Genomic DNA, 14,124 nt, shown 5'->3' on the forward strand with positions numbered 1-14,124 from the left:
ACGGGGAGACCCATCGGACAAAGCAGGAGTGGGGAGCAGCTCCCAGGCACAGCCAGCCCTCCCCTGCAGAGTGATTGGGGCCAGCCCCCCCCCGGGGAGCCTGGCTGATGGCGGGCCAGTCTGGGGACCTGGGGACCTGCCATGGTTTCTCCAGCTTCTCCTGACACACTTCTGCTCCATCCTCCATCTGCTCCCATCCACTGAGACCTGCTGTAGCGCATCCCCTGTCCCACAGCCCCCCATGTCCCCGGAGAGATGCTTCTGTGGGCACCAGCAGGGCCTGTTTGTTTGTTTGTTTGTTTTTTGGGGGGGGGGGGGGGAGAAGGAGTTGCCGGGGTGACAGCATCCTCCTGCAACATGAAAATCATGGTTTCCATGGAAACCCTTTTTGCCCCAATTATTCTACCACTACCACGTCCTTTAATTTGCCTTTAATATTTGCATTTTAGACCTCCCCCACCCCGCAGCAGCCGGGTGACCCCCGGGCAGCCCCCGGGGCCAGGTCCCCAGCAGGGCCCTGGTCCCCATGGGCGGGCGACAGGTTTGGGAAGCAGTTGCCCCGGCAACAGAAACAGGGCGTTTCTGGCAGCGGTGGTCGCCATGGGGACGGGGATGCTGACGAAGGCTTGTGAAGCTGAGAAGACAAATTGCCCTCATCATTATCTCCGGGCTTGTCAATCAAACATATTCCCTTATTTACCTCGGCGAGGAGAGAGCCCCGGGAGCACACAGAGAGGGAGGGAGCAAGAGGAGAGCTACTTGCCCCAAACTCCGCACTGGGGAGGGAGCATTTCCAGCCCCTCGGGATGGCCACCATCACCTGCAATCGCTTCACCGAGGAGTACCAGCTCTTCGAGGAACTGGGCAAGTAAGTTGGAGATGGGGCTGGATGCTCGGAGTGGGGCTGTGCCCCAGCTGGGGAAGAGCTTCCGCAGCACTGGGAACCGCGAGAGACGGGGGAAAGGAGACCGGCATGGAGCAAACGTACTGGGGAGCAGTGAGGGGCACTTGGGTTAGGATGAGGGCTGCCAGTCCCAGCCCTGCCCGCTCTGTCCCTTCCCGAGTTTGGGTGGTGCTGACGGGTGCTCGGCTGGGGGCTCGGGTCACCCCAGGGGGCTGCCCGGGGAGGGGGAGGCTGTCCCCTTTACGGAAAAGCCGCTCCTGAAAGAGGATGCTACTGGCTCCCCCAGGAACTTCTCCAGCTGGGAGGAGGGACGGGACAGCCGAGGAGGGAAGCCAAAGTGGCGGGCGCCCCTCACATTTCTTTAGGGAATTTCTCTGTGCGGATTCACTGGGGTTTGGCTAGTCCTGCAAGAGACCCAGCCTGCCTGGCAGCCCCTGGAGAATCCCGGCGGCTCTTGGACAGACACGGGGTGTCTCCCACCCCTGTCTCTGTCCCAGCGTGAGTGCCCCCCGGGTGAGCCACTGCCTGACCCAGCTCTCCTGCCAGGGAGGGCTCAGCTCAGCAGGTCCAGGTGTCATCGCGTGTGCCTGGATCAGGGGGCATGTGTGTGTGCATATGTGTGCCAACAGAGATGCCTGTGCCCAGCGAGGTGATCTGGGGGGCACTGAACACCCCCGGGGTGCAGCAGGAGATTCCAGGTCCTCCGTGCGGGGCAGAGGGATGCTCTGTGTCTCGCCAAATGTGTGGCTGTGAAACGGGTGCGGAACTGAGCAGGCATGTGCCTGTGTTTTGGTTTCCATGCCTTTTTTTCAGAGCTGGTGTGTAAATGTGGGGCGTGCAGCCACGTTCCCCTCGGAGCGGCGCGGTGGCGGGCTGGGGGTGCCTGTGCTGGGTGGCTGGTGGCAGATGGGTGGCTGTCTCTGTCCGTAGGCACAGGCACTCACTCCAGCCCCGCAGCCCCCGGGCTGGGGGCAGCCTGTGCCTAAACGTGCGCCTGCACGCGTGTGGGTGTGCGAAACGGGGGCGAGGGAGAAAGGAGAGGACAAAAATGGAGAAATAAAGAAGCTGAAAGAGGGGAGGACTTTGTGCCAGGCTGAAAGCTGTTTATATTCCCCAGCCAAACAGGAGGGACTGGGTTGCTGCTCTAAAGTGCAGCTCCTTGGATGCAAGTGAACCCCCCCTGTCCCAGGACATGCGCATCTCATCCATCCCCTCGGCATCAGGGTGGCTGCGAGGGGCTGGCGGGGAGCAGTGGGTCCAGGGAGCAGGTCCCTGCAGCAGGGATGGTCCCAGCTGGCACTGCAGGCAGGGGGATAGGCACCCACCAGGGAGCTGGTGGTAAGGTGGGGTTTGGGACCTGCTTTTTCCAGAGGTTTCTTGGGTTTTCTGGGCTCTGAGGCTCTGTGGTGTTGGTAGGGGGTGGGCAGGAGAGGCAGCAGCTTCTGGGTGCCTGCAGGGAGGCTGCTGGGCCCTGGCTGGGTGGACATAGCTGCAGGGAAGTGGAGGGGAGCTTGCAGGCCAGGCGTGATGGGGGAGGACCAGGAGGGCTCCTGGAGGAGTTTGGGGTGCAAGGTTTTGCTAAGTGGGTGCTGACACAGAGAACTGAGCACCCAGACTTGGGGGCTACCCACACTGCCCAGCATCACAGTATAAAACCACCTCGATAGATGCATTTTAACACGTTCACAATTAAAGGAGCAAAGCTGGCGCAGTGACTTGCCAGCCCCCTGTGAGCATCGCACCTCAGCCCATCTGACCTCCGGGGGTGATGCAGGGGCAGCATGGCTTGGTCGGCAGCTTGGGGCAGCATCCCAGGCTTGGTGCATCCCAGAGCTTTCCCCTCCACTCCGGGGGGCAGGTACCACTTCAGCACTGAGGCATATTCCAGGGTTAGGGGCTTTACCAGGCTGGTCAAGGCACCATGGAGCTGGTTGGGGATTTTCCACCAGGTTGGTTTCCAGCACATCCTGGCACATTCAAAAATCAGCAGTTTCCCATGGGGAAATTTCCGCTTCGTGGGTTTAGAGAGGGAAATCAGGACGAAGCGCCGCACCTCTGCTCTGCTGCGGCAGCTGCTCGCGGTGGGAAGTGGCGTTCCTCCTCCAGAGAGATGCTCCCGGTGCTGGTCAGGGTGCAGGGTGGGCAGCACGGCTCCAACCCACCCCGATTCCGAAAGGGAGCAGCAGCCTGCAGGGGCTTGGAGCAGAAAGGCTCTGTCTTGGGTTTGCTGTCTCCAAAGGACTGGGACGGTCTGCTGGGGGGGACGTGGGGTGTCCCCAAGCCTGGCTGTCAGGAGGGAGGTGCTGGGTGCCAGGCTGCTGCTGCACCCACTGTGCTCCTTTGCCATCTCCTTGGCTGTCACCCATCTTGACACCCAGGCAAGCTGGGGGTTTAAGATGCCACCCACTTAATGGTAGCACCATGATGGGGCTTTGTGGGGGGGCAGAGATTGGGAGGGTGTTCTGCAGAGCCTGCCCCATGGGGCATGAGCCCTTGGTGCATCCCTGCACCTCCTGGGCACAGGGAGGGCATCTGTCCCGAGCTGAGGACACGGAGCTGGGGAAAACCTGCTCCGGTGGCAGCCCTGGCCAAGCCGAGCAAGTGAGGAGCTGCTCTGATCCCCCCCGCCGCCCCATGCTTGCAGGAAGGGACGGGACAAGGGCGGGGGGCAGCGTGAGGGGGGACGGGGAGAGGATCCTGCCCACGGCCCCCTGGAGTAGGACAAACATGAAGTGCAGCTCCATCGGCGCCTCCAAATCCGCCCCCGCGGCAGGTTCAGGGAGAGGCTGGAGACAATTACCGTGCCGAGCGGTACGATCAGCCCCTCCACTCCCAGAGCTGCAGGAGAGGGGTTTTATTAAAAAGGAAAAAAAAAAAAATTAAATATATGGAGGAACAAAAAATCCCCAGCCCACACTCTTCTCTCTAGAAAGGAGATAAAATGCCTTGGAGGAGGAGGAGGTGTTGAAGAGAGGGAGGGTGGCAGCAGCGCAGCCCGGCACTGGCAGGGAAGGTGTGAAAAAGGGAGAAGCGGAGCATCCCGGCGGCAGAGCTGCTGCTCGGGCTGGCGGGGAGAGGCCCTGGGGACAAGGCATGGGGTCATGTCTGGCCCAGGGGACTAAGGGACAGGGGCTGGAGGGCTGAGACACAGCAGTGCCAGGGCTTGGGGCTGGAGGGACAGGCCTGGCTGCAGGGCTGTGGGTCCAGCGTCACCCTAAAATGGCAGCCACTGGGGGGGACATGGACACGGTCCCTACCCATGGCCGTGTGGGACATGCTGTTTTGTCTGAGATGAATGCTCCACCTCTGAGCCAGGCAGAGATGGGGGTCCCCAGCTGCCACCAGGGTGAGGGTCGGACCCATTCAAAGAGCCCTGGGAGGGAGGGGACCCACACCACTGCCCCCAGCCAGGGAACAGGACACACATCTCCTCCCAGAGGGGTTTCTTGCACCAAGATGGGGCTGATCTCCCTGCCTGGCACCCCCTGCACTGCCCCACAAGCCCCTAGTGTTGGGGGAATGCCTGTGTTTGCAGGGCAGGAGATGCTGGATTTAGGTGGACCCAAGGGGGGATTTTTCCCCACATAGGGCTGGGAAGCACAGGAGCAGCCTGGTATGGGGAGCAGAGCCCAGCTGCTGTGAAATGCCCAGTGGGGTCAAACACCCAACATGGAAGGGTCCCAGCCAGTGCAGACCGAGACAGGGATGGGGCTGTGGCAACCATGCTGTACCCCTGGGTGTTCTGCACCCACACCCAGTGCCTTGTGGGCTCACAGGGTCTCGCCTGGGCTTCACGGAGCACAAACAGACATTTGGTTTCTGTTAAAAAAGGCCTGAAGGAGCCAAAAGCCGCGAATGCAGCTGGGGGTGTGAAACCCTGTGCTCCGTGGGTGCAGCGCCTCCCATCCTGCTTCCCACAGCTCCCCCTTCCATGCCGTTCAGTTTAGCTCGAATAAAGGGATGAGCAAGTGGCTATGGGCACTGGGACCAGGAGTGGCTGGGGGTTCCCATGCTCCAGGGGTCCAGGACACCTACGTCCCTCCAACCCCACGTCAGGTCCCGCAGCAAAACCCTGCAGCTGGGGTAGAATCCCCGAGCTGGGGCAGTGGGTGCAGGGGCTTCCCTGCTTGCTGCGCTCACTGCTGCAGATTCTCCTGGCACTGCAAAAGCAAGCACGTGTCTTTAGGAAAAAATTAGAAAAGATGGGTCACAGGGACTCACTGGAGCCCCCAAACCCGGGGCAGTGTGGGGTCCTGATGGGTTGGGGAGAGTGGCACTGCGGGGCTGGCAAAGGGTCCGGTCTCCCCCACCCATGGCAAGCTGGATATGAAGCATTTGGTCTCCTCTTTCCAATTAATCCGCCTCAGACTACAAGGATATTAACAGCTCAGCTCTCCCAGCAGCCAGGATTAAATGGCAGGATGGGGAGGCCGGGAAGCGCCGGGATGCTGTTCCTCAGCTCCTGCCCGGCACGTGCCGCGAGCGATGCTCTGCGCCGCGGCGCTGGGAGCGTGGGCTGCCGGCTCTGCTGGTGCTCCAGCCCCATCCCTCCGCACCCCGCCGCTCGCCTGTTCTCCTAAAGATCACATTCAAACCCAAATTGCCCGTCTCCACCCGCCCCCACCGGTAAAATCAATTATCTGCCGCAGCTCACCAGCCTGCGGCCTTTTATTCCTCAGCAGGGAGCGGGAGCGGGGCGCCAGGGAGCGGGGGGAAGGTGGGGTGGGAGGTGGGATTGCTTTTGATAGTTGTTATTTTAGCGATTGGAAGGGTTTGGCAGGAAAGGCAACCTGGTACAAAGGTTGTGCTCAGCAGGGCTGGAGCGTGAGTGTGTGCCTGTGTGTGTGTGCAGTGCCGCAGCTCCCAGCATCGCGCTGGTGCGCTGTCAGTGCAACAGGCTGCCAGGGCTCAGGGTATGGAGTACGGGGGCAGAGGGGGTTCTTTGGAGCCCCTCCCGTGCCTGTTTGCCTGCCAGACTCCAAGATACTGCTGCACGTTGGCTCACACGTGTGCGAGCCGCAGCAGCATCAGTCCCTGTCCAGCTCGGCTGCAGTGGTCCTTGCTCACAGGGTCCCCTGGGCTGTCCCTGCCTGTGTGACGGTTTCGCAGCTGGGGGGGGGGGGCACCTTGCACCACTCACCTGCACCCACAGCTGATGCTCACACCCGCTTCTGCAAAGTGCTGCTGAGATTGCCAGGGCCAGAGTACGCAAAGCCAGGCACACGCACTGAGGTGAAGTGGCCGAGGGCTGCGTGGCAGCTGCAGCCATCCTGGTGTCTCTCAGGAGCCAGAACCCCAGTAAATCCCGGCCGCTTTTCTCCCTGGGGACAGGCAGGGAGGGAGAGGAGGAAGGGTGCACGATGTGCGGGGTATCCCAGGGGAGCACGGAGAGGCAAATCCTGCACCCATCCCCAGGTCTACCTTTGCTTGTCCCCGTCATTCCCCAAGGACAGTGGTGGAGGGAGGGCAATGGAGAGCCCGCCAAGGCCCTTCCCCAGCCAGCACCCAGCCCCAGCCCCAGCCCTGTGGCTGCCCCTCGTCCCACAGGCACATCGGGGCTGAGCCATGCCCTTCACTTCTCCCTCTGGCTTCTTGTCTTCCCAGGGGCGCTTTCTCCATCGTCCGGAGATGCGTGAAGGTGTTGGCAGGACAAGAGTATGCGGCCAAGATCATCAACACCAAGAAGCTGTCTGCTCGAGGTAGGTGCTGGGGGTATTTTTTGGGGGGGTGAGAGGCGAGCAGGCTTTGCAGAGCGGGGAATTCGTCCCTTCTGCACAGTTCTGGGATGGTGCCTTTGATGTGCATCGACGTGGAGGGTATTTGATGTGCAGTGGGGGACACCCTTATCCCACCCTGTCTCCACTGCAGAACACACTTTGCTCCTTGATGGATGGGGCGAACGTCCAGAGGAGACGTCTTGGTGGCTGCTCACCACATCCCATCCGATTGCCGGGATGCACCCACAGCCCGGCTCTGCCAGGGCTCTGGGGGGATCCCAGACCCCAACCTGCCCAGGGAGCCGTAGGATCCCTTTTCTCTCCCTGAGACCCCCACCACCATCCTACACGCCATGTTGTGGCAAGCAAGTCAAACTGCTGCCAGCCTCAGGCACTGGGTAGCACGGTTATTTTTGGATCATCAACTTCTCTGAGAGGGCCCCCACTGACACCCCCCAACCCCACTTTCAGGGGCTGCAGGTTCCCTTACTTGTGTACTTCTATCAATGAGAAGGGAAGGTCCTTCAAGAGGGAGTTTGATTTCATTTCTACCTGGAGATGGGCTCTCACCCCTCGCTGCCATCTAATTAATTGCACCGGTGGAGCACGTTGGCTGCTTTGCTGCTGGAAGAGGTGCTGGCAGGTCTGTCCTGGCTGTTCCTCGAGGCAAGACTGAGCTGAGCCAGCCCAGAAAAGCTTCAGCCAGCCTTTGCCCTGAGGCAGGGACCCCTCTGCCCCCAGGCATCTGGCAGAGGAGCTGCAATGAGGAGGATGGAGAGGATGGGACAACAGCTGCTGTGTCCCCGGCTCCAGCTTCTCCTGGCTGGGTGCGTCAGGGAGCGCAGGATGGGTGCCAGGAGCGAGCACCCTGCCGGGAGGGTTTAATTAACTCCCTTCTTTGGTTTCTCTCCCTGATGCCACTGCTCACCTCTGAAGGCAAAACTGAAACGCAGAAAACGGTGACAAACTCCTTTCTGACCTCAGATTAAACCAGTGCTTTGCAATCTCCCTCCTGCAGCACTGCCAAAGCAGCACAGTACTGACGCTGAGCCCCCCCAGCTCCCCCCAGAGCCGGCTCCTGCCCCTCCTCAGGGATGTGGACCATTCGCTTCCTCCGAGGCTGAAGACTCCCAGGCTGGGGCAGGGTGTGGGGTGCTGGCTTCGGCACTCGGCTCCTGCCTGCTGGCAGCGAGGTGGGCAGCAAACACCTCCCGGTTTGCAGGGCTGCCCGGAGGAGCAGACTGAGAAGCCTTCCCTCTGCTCCCTCCTGCCTCTGCTCGCCTGCTCCTGCAGTTTGTCCCTCTCCATCCTCTCCTGGGGTTTGCTCTGTCCCTGCAGTGGCTGTGTCTGTCTGACCCCCAGAGAGACCCCACCGGGGTTATTTTCCCTGCTCTGCCAGCTGAAACCACCAGCTGCTTTTGCTAATGGTCTTGAAACCCCCATTTCTCCAATGCTAGCATGGGGGATGGCGTTTCCTCAGGCTGGGAGCAATCCCCAAAGGGGCACAAGGAGCCTCTGTCCCACGGGGATGTGCCACTGGCTGTCACCCGCTAAGGGCAGGAGGGCAGGTGTGCAGGGAGGAGAGGAGGAGGTGAGAGGAGTTGCAAAATCCCCACGGATGCCGAGACATCCTCCTGACTGCCGACATGGGGAACCAGCAGGAGAGAAACTGGTGTTTTTGGTGGACAAACGGGTTTTGGGTCCAGGCAGCAGCTGGGTTTGTGGGGTAGGCGAGGGGCTGCGGCCGTGGCTCACTGTCCCCAGAAGCACTTCGGTGCACGGTGGACGTGCTGTGCCATCCAGAGAGGGGGGACGCTCTGACCCACGGCATCTGCCCCCACAACTTCAGCAGGGCCCCTCTGCCTGAGGGACATCCCCCTGCCACTTTGTCCTTCTGTCCGTCTGCCCCTCGGCCCCACTGCTCTGGCACAGCTGTCCCACCCACACGCAAAGCCCCTGCAAGCCCTGTCAGGGAGATTTGCACAAGTGGGGGGGTCCCCTGCCGGCCTGCAGCCCCGTGCAGGGGTTGTACCCAAACGATGCTCAGAGGAAGCTGCAGACCCGGAGGTGTCTGGGTGCCCCCACGCCCAGCCTGTCCTTGCTGTGCATTCGTGGCTGGGAAGCTCTCCCGAGCAGGACCCACGCAGGCTTAGAAAGAGCAAAGCCCCCGGAGCACAGGCTGCCTTCGCTCCCTGGGCAGTGGGTGGCTCATTGCAGTCAGCTCTTCCCCTTGCATTTTGCAGCTGAGCCCGTGGTACCAGGGGGGCAATGGCTACGCACCCCCAGGACCTTTCCTACCAGGCACTCGCACCCATCTCTGCCCTCCCTTTAAACTCCCTCATCCATTTTCCATTTTGCCTCGTTTTTGCTGGCCTCCCACCCCCTCCCCATTCTGTTTGTGGTTTATCGAACCCCCCCAGCCTCCTGGCATTCCCCGCCAAGCTGCCTGTGCTGGGCTTTGCCTTCGCAGGCGTTTTGGTGGCAACAGATTGTGAGGGTACAAAGAGGGGGACAGCGGCTGGGGGAGCCGCACGATGCTGCTGCTGCAGTGGCTCAGCGGGGAGCTAGAGCTGAGTTGGGTTGCTCATGGCAGGGAAGGGATGGGGCAGCCTCCTGCTCCCCACCAGTGGCCACGCTCCCACCTGTGCAGCCAAAGGCTCAGCTGGCAGCAGCGTACAGACACACAGAGCGGTGTTGGGACTCACTCTGTGCTTGGGGTCGCATTCACTGCCCTTTCCTGTGATCTCTGGCCTCTTCTAAGCAAGCAAAGGAGCTTTACTGGACACCAGCAATTCTGGGCTTCCCCATGGGTCATTTGGCCCCAGCCACCAGGCTGCAGATGGGGAAACTGAGGCAGAGAGTGACAATCAGTGACTCAACTATGATCACTGTCAGGCAGGAGCAGAAGAGGGGGCAGAAAGTAGCTCCTCTGCTCCCCAGAGAAGTGCTTGCCCCACTGGTCACTCTGTTTCTCCATCCTGTCTCTGTCCTCCACTCCACAATGGATTTTGGTTGCAAAAAGCAACAGCCTAAACCCTGACCTCTCCCTGTTGCCCCATCCCACCCTGGGAAGATTGTCACCCATTGGGGAAATGCCGTGGGGAGCTGAATGAGGCCATTGAGACTGTCCCAGCCTTCAGCTCGCAGAGCCCAGCACAGGCTGCAAAACTCGCCCCAAGCCCTGGGGTGACTTGCCCACACCGAGCACCGCAGTCACTGGATGGGTGATACTGAGCCCTGGGGAAGGCTCCAGCCCCTGCAGGGAAGGGACTACATTGCCTTCACATCTCAGCGGTCGGAGACATCCAGGTTTGGTTTGATGCAGAGCGAGACTCTGGGGTGTGAACCAGCAAGGTAACAGTGATAGCGCTGAGAGACAAGCGGCCCTAATTATATCATCGCTTCTCCCGGCTGCTGGGTTCCTGCTAGCACAAAATGCCTCCAGACAAGGCACCTCCATGCAGGGTGGCTGGGCGAGGTATAAGGAAGCAGAAAAGTGCAGAGGCAAGGAAAAAAAAAATCACAATTATTTGAAAATTCATTCTTTTGGCTTAGCTCAACTCGCTTTGCCCAGAGCTACATTGTCTTGTATCCCCCAACCTGGGAAAATCTGAGGAGAGAGACCTGTGTCTCCTGTTGGAGATGGGCATTGGAGCAAAGCCAGGGTTTTGTGATGTTGGAGAGCAAAGACCTGATGTGAAATAGCTGGGAGTGGAGAGGGGGGTGGAGCAGACAGCAATGTTTCAGCTTGACATCTCGTTGCTGGTCAGCTCTGACTGTTCATATTGTACCATTCAGGGGCAGAAATGTCCTTGCTGATTGCCTGTACTTGGCTGAATAAGAGAAAACCAAGCAGGCGCTGCTGGCAGTAATAACTCAAGCAGCTCTGGGATTTCTGGGAGGTGATGGGGACTCGTTCAGCAAAGAGAAGGGAGAGAGGAGGGTGGGGGCTCATCCAGAGCCCAGGACTGCCCATGGCACTGGTGCCTTGGGGCTTGGCTGGGGGCTACATCCGTGCTGGGATAACATCCCTCAGGCCCCAGTGCTGAATGTGTTCCCAAACCCGATAATTCTTTAGCAAAAAAAAAGACAGGTTTGCTCCTTGCCAGCTGCTCTGTTCCCCCAGGTTTCCCATGCCAGCAGCTCCTCCAAGAGAGCATGGCAGGAGCTGAGAGCAGTTTATCCCCTTCTCCAGACCCTAATTTAGGGCTGTTGCCTCTTTCAGATCACCAAAAGCTGGAACGAGAAGCTCGGATCTGCCGCCTCCTGAAGCACCCCAACATCGGTAAGCGTGCCCCTCTCCCTGCTGTGTGCCAGGTGAAGGAAGAACCAGGCAAATCTGCCCGTGCTTCATCCCTGGCTCTGCTGCCCACCTGCCCTCCCATGGCCCGTTGGGGCTGGGGGGTCCCCATCAGTGATTCAGCTCTGCCTGCAGCAGCACTGGCTGTTTGTCCTTCCCTTGCATGCTGGCCACTATCTCGGAGATAGAGAAGGGGCTTGGCAACAGCCTGCCCTGTGTTGATCTGCAGAGCCGTCCCTCTTCTTCCTCACAGGAGGCAGCATCTTCATATGGGGTCATGGGAGGAAAGACCTCTACCGAGCGCGGGGGGATTGAAGTAGATCCTAGCTAACCCACTCGGCCATAGCTCCCTCGGGGGGAAGCAGGGCCCCAGTAGGCTGCAAGGGGCTATTTTTACTCCTCTCCCCCCACCCGGGTGCTGTATTCCTCTGCATGCTCCAAAAAGCGGCTGCAGCTCCGAGCAGCAGCAGCAGCGCAGGGCGTGTAGGAGGAGCGATGGCGGGGGGAAGCGAAGACTTTCCCACCGACCGTCCATCTGAAAGTAGCCTCCTTCGGAAAAGCTGTTTCAGGAAAACTCCCGAGCCCCTGCAAAAGACAAAAATAGGCCAGAAGGAGAGAGAGAGAGGAGGAGAAAAAACTGCAGTAAAAAAAAAAATCCCAAACCCCAGTCTTGAGAGTGATGTTGATGCAGGCTGCCAGTTCCCAGGGATGGTCCGGCAGCGGGAGCAGCGATGAATCCCCTCTCCCCTCCGCTGCACCCTGGGATGTGCCAACCCCGGTGGGATCCTGCAGCTTTTGGGAAAGCATCTGGGGGTAGGACAGGAGCTCTGCAGCCCTCTCATCCCTCAGCTGGCAGCTGGGAGGTTTCCTCTTTGGCTGAGCTCCTCCCTGGACCCCTGGCTGCTTCGGGTGGCCTGGATCCGTCCTTCCCCAGGGAACCGCTGCAGCAGATCCAGGGAGCCAGACCTGGCGCCACTGGGACCAGCCACACAGCTTCTGCCCCATAAATATTTCAGTTTGGAAAAAGCCTGTCAGCCTCCATCTGTTTCAGGCACATGGCTGTGTGACAGGTCTCCCCTGCATTGCCGGGGTGCTGAATGCTGCAGAATCTGGCCACCGTCCTTCCCTCTGCCTCTACTCTGGCAGCACCGATGCCTCACACGGGGGCTGCCCTGCTGGGGTTCCTGCGGGGAGTCCAGCCCCCCCTCCCCGGTCAGAGCGTCAGCTGGGGCCTTTCCTCTGCACCAAAATAGACGTGGGGATTGCTGACACCCGAAGGAAACACGCTGTAAGGTGTGTGAATAGCAAGAAATGCTAAAAACGGAGGAATCCACCCCAGGGTGACTTGCAGCACAGTAGCTGGGCCATGCAGCCAAAGCTCCCCAGGCCCCCAGCTGGGCTCCAGCTTTTCCCTACCTCTGTCTTCCTCCCTTCCCTGTCCATCACCTGCCCGTGGGGCTGGTGGGGTCTCAGGGGACAGAAAACACCTCGTCCTGCAGTCCAGCCTCCCTGTGCCTTTTCCCCCACCCCTGCACCACACCTCGCTGTTTGGCCGTGACCTGCAGAGATGGTGGGCTTCAAGCAACCCTGCCGCATAGGGCTGGAAAGGGTTAACGGCATGAGATCCTAATGAGCCCAATCTCGCTGCTATTTATACCCAGGAGGCTCTTCTCCACCCCCCCACCCCACACCCTCACCCCCCCACTGTTCCTGCTGCCTGGAAACTCGGGCTCGCAGCTTCCCTTGCATGCGGCACAAGCCGGCTAATTACCCACCCAGGCGCTGGAACGGGCTGTGCCGCTGCAGACCAGCCGCTGCCAGGGGCACGGGAAGGCGAAGCAGAAAACCCCTCTCCATCCCTCCCTGGGAGAAGCACCCCAGCTGCCCAGGGGCTTTGCTGGCCCCTCACTCGCTCCCTGTAGCCGGGTGGGTCATTCCCTCTCCCGTGGGAATGCCGTGCTGCGCTGCGATCCTGGAGGAACCAACCTGTGCTTTGCACCGTGCCTGCAGGAGAGGCTTGCCCAGAAAGCCACGCACGGGTAGTCGAGGGCAGGTCCAGGTCCCCACGGCCTTGCTGCACATCCACGGCACCGGGCAATGTATGAGGGAGAGCTGACATTTCCCAGAGTTGTGAGTCCCTGCAGGGAAGTCTTGCTTTATTGGGGAAACTTTGGCTACACCCAGCCCTGGAGTTTTAACGCCAGGTACCCATCATCTTCTGACCCTCCGTCCCAAAGCTGTGTCCCGGTCCTGCCTGGGCTCTTGGCACCGAGATGGAGTGGTTTGGCTGGTGCAGCTCTTTCTGACTATGGTCAGTAACAGATACTTGCAGAACCAGACTATATTTGGAACGGCTGATCCTTCTTATACCTTCTCGGCTCCTGGCAGCCACAGGCACTGGGACTTCCCCAAGCAGGGGATGTATCCGGACCATCTGCTTATAGTTACGCTGGCCCTATCCACACCGAACTCGCCTAATCCCCCTTTGAACAGAGTGGCTTCTGCAGAGTCCCATGCACAATACCCCCAATCCCTCTCGGGTGAGACGGAATGGGAGGAAATATGTTTCTTCCAGCAGAGGAAGGCAGAAAAGCCGGGATCATGTGTCAGAGAAAAACAGGGAGCAGATACTTCTGTCAGAGTGCAGGGATTGTCTATGGAGACCAGCAGTGGGGAAGGATAACCAGGGAGTGAGATGAGAAAATTGCATCACTAGACAAGACCACGAGAGAGACCGAGAGGAAAGGTGCCGTCCAGCTTAACACCCCCCCTCTGCCCCTTGCCCGAGCCAGGGTGAGGTGATGCTGCTGGCAGCTTGCTCTTAGCGGTGGCTGGATCTGCCCGCTGAGCTTGGAGGGAGGGGCAGGACCAGCGCAGTGATGTTTGCTGGCCTGGGAGATAAGAGCGATGCAGCGCGGCGTCTGCACTCAATGTTGGAGCTTGTTATCTCCTCCGGCTCAGACTCAAGGCTGGAGGATGTTTCCATACAGGGCTCAGCTGATTTAGCTGCAGCAAAATGGGTTGGAAGCAAAAACTCCCACAAAATCATTCACTTGAATGTTTCCTTTTCCTCCCTGGTTTCCAAAGATCTCAAAGATGTTGAAAGTTGTATTGAGATGAAAACAGGGGAGCAGAGAGGAAGGGTTAAATATTTACAGCCTCAAAGAAATTAGAGCAAAATGTGGGGGCCAGAGGATGCTGGA

The 14,124-nt window shown here is 59.7% G+C and overlaps 1 protein-coding gene across 2 annotated transcripts in view; it reads left to right on the top strand.

Annotated features, from left to right (window-relative positions):
• The first annotated feature begins 600 nt into the window (after positions 1-600).
• CAMK2A (calcium/calmodulin dependent protein kinase II alpha) overlaps positions 601-14,124 on the top strand; it is a 36,024-nt gene continuing 22,500 nt past the window's right edge. For both annotated transcript variants that reach the window (XM_074916153.1, XM_074916154.1), the window contains exons 1-3: positions 601-868; positions 6,509-6,603; positions 10,847-10,906. In XM_074916153.1, coding sequence (XP_074772254.1) covers positions 807-868; positions 6,509-6,603; positions 10,847-10,906 — 217 coding nt within the window. In that variant the 5' untranslated portion in view covers positions 601-806. The remainder of the gene's footprint in view (positions 869-6,508; positions 6,604-10,846; positions 10,907-14,124) is intronic.

This window comes from Athene noctua, chromosome 12 (genome assembly GCF_965140245.1).
Source record: "Athene noctua chromosome 12, bAthNoc1.hap1.1, whole genome shotgun sequence".
NCBI lineage: Eukaryota > Metazoa > Chordata > Aves > Strigiformes > Strigidae > Athene > Athene noctua.